The 9,292-nt window shown below is 37.2% G+C and overlaps 1 protein-coding gene across 1 annotated transcript; it reads left to right on the top strand.

The window, feature by feature from the left end:
• Nucleotides 1–3,802: 3,802 nt before the first annotated feature.
• LOC116159891 lies at nucleotides 3,803–5,305 on the top strand (the record flags this gene model as incomplete). The annotated part of the gene is given in 1 exon segment (XM_031472982.1): nucleotides 3,803–5,305. A coding segment is annotated over 1 exon segment (1,406 nt), but the record flags the coding sequence as incomplete, so codon positions are not given.
• Nucleotides 5,306–9,292: the final 3,987 nt, after the last annotated feature.

Raw genomic sequence — 9,292 nt, 5'->3', positions numbered from 1 at the left:
TTTTTGTAAGAAGACTCTCTTGTGGAAGTAGACAGAACCCAAACACGATTCTTATTTAATGCTGTAAGTCCACCTTATATTTGAGGCAAGCTGTAGGATGCTGGTAGGAGAATCACCTAATCTTAATCATCTTTAGCAAGGATTAAATCAACATGGATCTTTCCAGATGAGGCTGTACCATGTGTAGCATTTTCGGTGAGCGGGTGTTTTAGCAAAGCCTATATTTGTGTTTAGAACTTAGAAGTCTAGTCACTGTCACGCCAGAATGTGGGATTGTCCTTTGGTGGCCTCCCTTTGGATAAATCGCAAAACTGTTGTTTTGAGTGAATTGAGCGCGCATGGAGATTAGTTGTGAGATGATTTTTGTATGTGGACTGACTCGTTTTATTTTTAATGTTTTTCTAGTTGTACGCCGTATTTCTAACAACTGTAATCGTTAGTTCCATTAAATTTATGTTTCGTTTCCTGTCTTTTGAATCCAAATATTAAAGTGTTGGGGAGATACCAAAGGACAGTTGAAGATATCATAGAAGCAGTCCTAAAAGTAACAGTGATGGTGCTTAGCAGATCTAAAGACCAATCCAGCAAAAGCAGTTATAGTACCCTTTACAAGGAAAAAGAAAACTGCATTTTCGATAGCACCAAGCACAAACATGATCCTATTCAACACCTACATTCAGTAGACACACTATTTTTATTTATTGTACCTAGGACTAACCTGAATAGAACCAACCAACATCTGGTCACTGGTGGCATGCAAGCGTCCCTAACTGTCCCACTGGCTGTACAAAACAATGATACGCCCCTAATCATCTGAAAGTACAGCATTTGAGCGAAATTCAAATTAGGCAGGGTCTAGTACCTAAGTACAAGTCATATGAGGTACTTCAGCAACTGCATTTGACACAGTAGCTACTGTAACGTGATTTATTCATTTTAACAATTAATTTATAGGTAACAGTCTTGAAATGGATAGGAGAACAATTAATTTTTCTATATAAAACAAGGCGTACTCTATCACGAAACAAAATGTTCTTTAACTGTTAGGAATCAGCAACGGCTTATCTACATTTTTAAATTCCTTAAATGAAGCAATAATATACTTTTTTAACAAAAAAAACAAGTTATAAGAAGCTAATAACAATAATTTTTAAATGAAATAAAAAATGTTTAAGGAACTATTTACTTTTCAGGTCTTCGCTATTTACCCGTCTTTCCAATAGCCTTTAGAATCTTCCTTACTTAAAAGAAATTTTTAAAACTTTTATTTTTATCACTGACGAGACTGTTTCAATATTCAATAAATTTCTTTATTTTGTCCACTGTTGTGCCACTAGTGAAAATATTCTTTCAGCGTTGTCATTATGAGCAGGAATGCAAAAAAGTAGTACGCAATTTTCAATAACTCCGAGTACCTATAAATGAGCATTCAGTGTTTTAAAAAATTGAAATCAAAGCTGTTTTGCGCTTGAAAATTTATCTTGTTGGCTTAAATTTTGACACAAAGATTTTTAATTCACCCACTCAGTACCTCAAAACCCGGACTACCATTGAAAACCCGCCCGGACGCCCCCTAAACTAGGACAAATCCGGACGAATGGCAACCCTAGATACGATCATCCGAAATGCTTATGATTGGTCAATAGTTTGAAATGTCAAGCACATTTCAAATTATTGACCAATCATAAGCATTTTGGATGACCGTATCGTCGGATTTCGTGTTCATGTGAATCCAGCTTAAGGACGACATACGAATTAAAAAATTGAACCAGTTATGAAATGAGGCAACCATGATTCAGCTATTAAATATCAGAGCTCGCAGCATGTTTTAAAATCGAAAGATAGTGACGTATTATCTTTGTAGTAAATAAATTGTGCTGCCACATCGTGTCGAGTAGATGGTATTATATCTACTTACACAATTGGTTTGTGTATACTCTAAATTAAATTACTTTTACATGTTGGCTGCCATGACCTTGTGCACATTCCTTTGCTTATTTAAAAGAGATAAAAAACAGCTGGTTGACATAGATTAAATTGCATTTAAAGGTACACGCAAAAACCGATTATCATTTGTTAATATTCTTATAATTCTTTGACGTGATGAATTTAAAAGGATACATAGGGGAATTTGCTTTATTTACAAAAAACTGTTTGTTTTTGTTTATTTTGTCATACCTACAATTTGTAATCATTATTTTCACTAATACTTCATACTATGCGATCAGAAAAGAGTTGTTGTCGAGCAACCTTTGGAATTTTTGGTTACCCAGAAAATCGGCGACTCGATTGTCAATCCTTTTTTGATCGCCCCTTATATGAAAAGCTGGAGAAATCCTACTTGGGGGTTATCTCTGCCCTCGAAATTGACAGAGGATGCCCAGGGGCGGCGCTACGAGGGTGCAGTGAAGTAAAAAATTAACCGTGCCGAAAAAATCGTTACTCGGGGCAATTAATATTTTTTTACTGAAAATTCACCCCCGCCCCTGTGATGTCTACCCCTGAGCATACCCGGAGAATTTGGACAGTAGATCTGGTCTCTGCGCCAACGAAGATAATAAATGCATTTTTGCACCCCTGTGATTTTTAGGAAATGTACGTAGGATAGACATAGGATAAGAGCAGCGTTACACAATCTTGTAAATGTAAAATTTCCAAACGGTTTTAACTACTTGTCTTCTTTTCCGGAGGGGCGGAGGGTCGCCCACACACATTCAAATCACACATGTCATTTTATCTTAGTAAACGAGAAAGGAATGTTGGCATAGGTCACGTTTATGTACTCGTCTTTAGACAAACAACCATTCATTGTACTCAATGACATCATAATCGGATGCAGCAGTTCCTTTATAATATTTTTTACAGACGCGCGCCAAGTTAAGTTGTACCTTAGCGACATCTAGAAATAAATAGCTGCACTACTGCTGCTTGCCGCCATTGTGATGATGTAACTTTTTAAAAATGAAATCTTTGAGAATGACTCCTGGCCGCAATATTGGGTTTTAAATGACAAAACTTTCAATATTGAAAGAGGAGGAACAGTTTTACAGCGACTGTACTTTAAAATTCAACAATTGCTTAAAATAAAATATAAAATGTGCCCTCTTATTTTATCAATATTGTAGCAATTACTGTCTTTCTAATAAAACCCTTATATAGTCGCTCTAGAGTAATGTATGTAGAATTTATATTTTCAAAAACCAAGCTAAAAAATGATTGTATAAGCCCAGGAGTCATTCTCAAAGTTTGATATAATTTTACAATGCAATTTGTCCTTGGCGACCTCTATTGGTTCTCATGAATAGTATGCCGTCTTTTAATGCCTTGACCCACTCGTTTGTAGAGTGGAACTTTTAGACGCGCATCTACCTACCCCTGTACAGGGTGGAAATTCGTGGCTCACCATTGGGAACTCCGCAAGGTGAGCGAGATACAGTGTAGGCTAAATAGGGGCAAAGTTGTCCCTTTTTGTGACTAAAAAAACGCGCTTAATATTTTCGAAAATCTTTGAGAATAACTGAAATATCGCCGAAAAACTGAAAACGTTACATTTTGTTCTCATTTTCCATAGCAACAGTCGGAAATGGGCGGTTCTCGTTAGCACTTTTTTCAGAGAATATGAATCTGGTATAATTTCCATAGCACGCTAGATGTAGAAACTACAGACTACTACTTGCTTATTTTTTTGAATTTATAAGAAATGAGATAGAGGACAAAAAACAAAAATAATGCTGTCACTGTGGTAATATAGAAACACATTATTTATTGCCTCATTCTAATCTAGTTTGTAATGTTATTTTAATGTCATTTCCTATATTGTCATTGCCAATAATTTTGTTGAATAAAACCGTTTATTCTAAAGGTTTTATCTATATCAATTTATTCAACAAAATAAAATAATGGAAAAGTTTCTGAAACCCATTCGATTGGATATTGATCCATCAGTTAGTTCCGCCTCCAAGGAATGGGAGCACTGGCTCCGAACCTTTGAGAACTTCCTCTTGGCATATACACCGACCGAAGAAGAAGATTTGCTTCTTTTTGCACCCAGTAAGTTGAATTTGCTAATCAATCATGTGTCTTCAAGGGTATACTCATATATCAGTGAGTGTTCAACTTATGACGCTGCTATCAGCGTACTAAATACGATTTTTATCAAACCTAAGAATATTATCTACGCCAGGCACATGCTAGCTACTAGAAAGCAACTTAATGAGGAAAATATCGATGCATACATACAGGCCTTAAAACTATTATCTAGAGAATGCCAGTTTCAAAGCGTGGACGCCGAAACTAATCGATCTGACAATATACGTGACGCATTTATTTCGGGAATCCAGTCAAATAAGATAAGACAGCGATTACTCGAGAATCTGACGTTAACCCTCGATGAAGCGTACAATCAAGCATTATCCTTAGAGATGGCAGAGATTAATTCCCAACAATACAACGTTATTGGCTTAAACGCTGTTCAACAACTTGGAGGAGGAGTATCACAGCCTGAAGATCAGTGCGAGGAACATACCGTCGCAGCTTCGCCCTCTTACAAGAGCTCTTACAAAAATAAACGAAAATGTTTCTTTTGCGGAAGTGGACGCATTCATCCCCGAAAGGAGTGTCCTGCTGTCAACCAATCCTGTCAACTTTGTGATAAGAAGGGACATTTCGCGATAGTGTGCCGCAGTAATAAGCCAAATAATGCTGCAGTTTTGGAACGAGGAGAAAATACTTCAGCATGTATAGGTATTGTAGCAGCTTCTCCCAGCTCTTTAAAGAAAGCAACTGTAATAGCATATATTCAAGGAGTCCGAGCTGAAGCACTGATTGATACAGGTAGTAGTTTGAGTTTCATAGATGAATCGTATTTTAATTTGTTACGACTTAAAAAGAAACCTAGTAACCAATGTATTTCAATGGCTTCAACCTCTCTAACATCACAAGTTGCAGGAGAAACCTGGGTATCTGCTAAAGTCGGCCAGTACGATTATCAAAATTTACATTTACTGATAGTGAAGGATTTGTGCGCTGATTTAATTATAGGTCACGATATTCTTAAAAAGCATTCTTCTCTTGAATTAAATTTTGGTGGAACGAAAGAACCTATCAAAGTGTGTGGAGTTGCGGCAGCTTCTGTACCTGCGGTACCCTTATTTTCAAATATTTCTTCTGATTGCAAACCTATTGCTATAAAGTCTCGAAGGTATAGCGAAGATGACAAGAAATTTATAAAAGAAGAAATACGAAAACTGTTGATGGAAGGGATCATCGAAGAAAGCACCTCTCCCTGGAGAGCTCAAGTTTTAATTACGAAGAATGCAACTCATAAAAAGCGTCTTGTAATCGATTATTCACAGACAATAAATAGGTATACGCTGCTGGACGCATATCCTCTTCCAAATATGGAAGAATTAGTATCTAATATATCGAATTATTCTATATTTAGTGCAATCGATCTGCAAAGTGCTTACCATCAGATCCCAATCTTATCCGAAGAACGACTATATACTGTTTTCGAAGCGCACGGAAACCTCTATCAATTTCGCCGAATTCCGTTTGGTGTAACTAATGGAGTGTCAAGTTTTCAAGGAGTTCTTGATTGGATCATTAGAGAGGAAGAATTGGAGGGAACATACGTCTATTTGGATGATATAACCATTTGCGGCAAAACTTTACAGGAGCATGACAAGAATCTCGAGAAATTTATGGCAGCCGCTTCCAAATATGGGCTGACTATTAACAAAGAAAAAAGTAAGTTCTCTCAAAATGCAATTAATATCCTGGGTTATCATATAAAGGATCATGTAATCAGACCGGATCCCGACCGCCTTCGACCACTTATTAGTATGCCGCCGCCCCATGATTTACCTTCATTACGAAGAGTTATGGGTTTGTTTGCCCACTATAGCAAATGGATACCAAGATTTTCGGAAAAAGTTCACGCCTTATCAAACACAAAGAATTTTCCATTAGGGAACGAACTTGTACAACGCTTTGAAGAGCTCAAATCTGATATTGCAAAATCAGCTATTAACGCTATAGATCATAACGTGCAGTTCACTGTCGAAACAGATGCTTCGGATCATTCCATAGCGGCAACCTTATCCCAGGCTAACCGACCGGTTGCATTTTTCTCAAGAACACTAAATAAAAGTGAACACAACCACGCTGCTATAGAAAAAGAGGCATATGCAATTGTCGAATCGTTAAAGAAATGGCGTCATTTCCTCATTGGCAAACCATTTCGTCTTATTACTGATCAACGATCTGTATCCTTCATGTTTAATAATAAACTATCAAGTAAAATTAAAAACGAGAAAATACAGCGCTGGCGTCTGGAATTAGCGCCATTCAAGTATGATATTGTGTACCGACCAGGAAAGCAGAATGATGTTGCAGATGCATTGTCGCGTGTTTGTGCTAATATGCAGACTCGCTCTGATAAACTCATTTCTTTACATGACGCATTATGCCATCCTGGTGTTTCGAGAATGACACATTGGGTGAGATCGAAAAATTTGCCTTTTTCTGTAGAAGAAATCAGGAAAACGACTAATTCATGTCGCGTCTGTTCAGAAATAAAACCTAAATATTTTAGGTCTGCTACGCCTGGTCCTGGTTTGGTAAAAGCTACCTCGCCATTTGAAAGATTAAGTATTGATTTTAAAGGACCAGTTCCTTCTAATACGAAGAATAAGTATATACTCACTATTATCGATGAATATTCACGTTTCCCATTTGCCTTCCCATGCGCTGACATGAGCTCTAAGACAGTAATCAAATGTCTTAATGACATATTTATGCTATTTGGTATGCCGTCTTATCTTCATTCAGATAGAGGGACTTCATTCGTTTCTTCGGAGGTAAAAGATTTTCTAAATTCACGAGGAATAGCTACAAGTAGGACTACCCCGTACAATCCTCGGGGAAACGGTCAAGTTGAACGATTAAACGGAACCCTTTGGAAGACAATCCTGTTGGCATTACGATCAAAGAACTTATCAGTAGATAATTGGGAAAAAGTATTATCACAAGCTTTACATTCGATACGATCCCTTCTGTGCACAGCTACAAATTGTTCGCCGCATGAGAGGATGTTTAAACATACAAGAAGATCTTCTAATGGGGTCTCGCTACCAACATGGTTGACGAATTCGGAACAAGTTCTAATGCAGAAATTCAATCGCTCCAATAAATACCAACCACTTGTGGAGGAAGTCACACTGCTTCATGTAAACCCCGATTACTCTTATGTTCGCCTTGCAGATGGTCGTGAATCGACTGTTTCAAATCGTCACTTAGCACCATTGAATCAAGAAGGTGAAAGAATTCCGGATATGATCAACATAGAACAGCGAGAAACTTCTGATTCAGACCAATCACCTGTAGAGCAAGTTGGCGAACCAAGATCGTTTTTGGATTCAGAAAGTGAAAGAATAGAACAGCCAGTAACTACTGATTCAGACCAATCGGCTGCAGAGCAAATTGAATCACCATCGAATTTTATTGACGAAGCGATTTCACGAAGATCAGTTAGGGAACGTAGGCTCCCAATCCGTTACAATGATTATATTTTAAAATGATGTGTGGATGAATGTGGTAATATAGAAACACATTATTTATTGCCTCATTCTAATCTAGTTTGTAATGTTATTTTAATGTCATTTCCTATATTGTCATTGCCAATAATTTTGTTGAATAAAACCGTTTATTCTAAAGGTTTTATCTATATCACGTCACATTCTATACTTTTACCAATGCTTTTACATAAATTTACAAGAACAATTTCCAAATCAAAAGTTTTACATTTATTTCTCAACAATACACCCACGGGCAACTATAGATCTTGACGAACCTAACATGACTATGATGGTGATGGATTCTTTTTATGCCCTCTATCTTTTTACTTTAAGGCTGGACAGTACACCTGTTTCGTTGCCCGAAAATGCTTGATTTCCACGATATCTTCAAATATTTTTTTTAGGGGTAACGTCGAGGGTTGTTAGGGGCCTGCAATATTTTGTAAAAGAAAAAAGGAAACAAATTTTCCGGACGTTATTGCCTAGATACCTATTAACTTTACGAACTTATAGCAATTTTGGAAATTGCTTGGACTTCATTTATAGATAAGTTATCTTGGAAAAACGACTTAAAAGTTTACCACGAGAAAGCGAAAATATAGCTTCCGCCGCGCGGCTACAGATAGAAAATGTGCATTATAATTAGACTAAGTTTTATGTTTCTACCATCGAACACACATTAATATTATTAATAACCAAATTTGGGGATTGACAATAGGCAACTTTACATACTCCGTTCTGTATGTAGTGTCCAGTGATCAGGTGAACTGAAATACTTCACTTCACTTTGATATTGAAGATCATTTTTAGTATAGCCATGATTACTGATATGTAGCTTTAAACAAACCAGAAATCCGAAATGAGTAATATTACTTACAGATTTCTTCTGGAATTGATCGACTGTCCGCCTATATATAGGGAATTTGGCTATGTATACTTAAAAAAATCGGATCAAACGCATGTACGAGTAGTAATAGATGGCTATAATAGGTAACCTCTGCATGAATTTGTTTTAAACGTTAATCAACGTCTGCCATGGAAACAGTAACTTGAATGTTCAATGTCAAATTAGCGTCAGCAATTAGTTCTTTATTTTAATTATTAGCAGCAATTTGTAAATTTTTAGCGCATTTTTCAAGACCGGACCCACTTCTGCCGTTATGAACTACGTTTCTAGGGGCCTGGTCCTAGAGTCCTGGAATTTCTTGCAGTAGATACTCTATACCTTGAAGGTTTGCCAGAGAGCCATCAAATTTCGCAGTCTAAATGTCCCCCCCCCCCCCCCACGAATTATTTCCTGAGATGCTGTTTTTGAAAGTAAAACGTGCATAATTTTTACATACGACAACCAATTGGTCCCAGTTTGTGGTGCCAAGTTAAACTTTAGAAAATGGGGGGGGGGCACACGTTGTACCCTTCATGGTATTCTAATAAAAGGTCTCATCGAAATAAATTGGTTTGTACAAACTATAACCACAGATATACGTAAAATATATCTGTGCTATAACTTTCCCGTGCGACTCAGTGAGCGACGGGGCCGGGGGGGTTAAAAATTAATTTTATCTCTCACTGTATTCTAATTAAAGGTCTCAACGAAAGGAACCGTTTTCTACCAACTACTGCCCTTCTTTCTGTCCTCTTATCAAAGTACGGGGTGGAGGGGGAGGGGGAGAAGTGGAACTAGTTTTATCCTTCATGGTACTCTAATGAAAGGT

Source organism: Photinus pyralis, unplaced genomic scaffold, assembly GCF_008802855.1.
Source record: "Photinus pyralis isolate 1611_PpyrPB1 unplaced genomic scaffold, Ppyr1.3 Ppyr1.4_LG1, whole genome shotgun sequence".
NCBI lineage: Eukaryota > Metazoa > Arthropoda > Insecta > Coleoptera > Lampyridae > Photinus > Photinus pyralis.
This window is presented reverse-complemented; position numbering and strand designations above follow the sequence as displayed.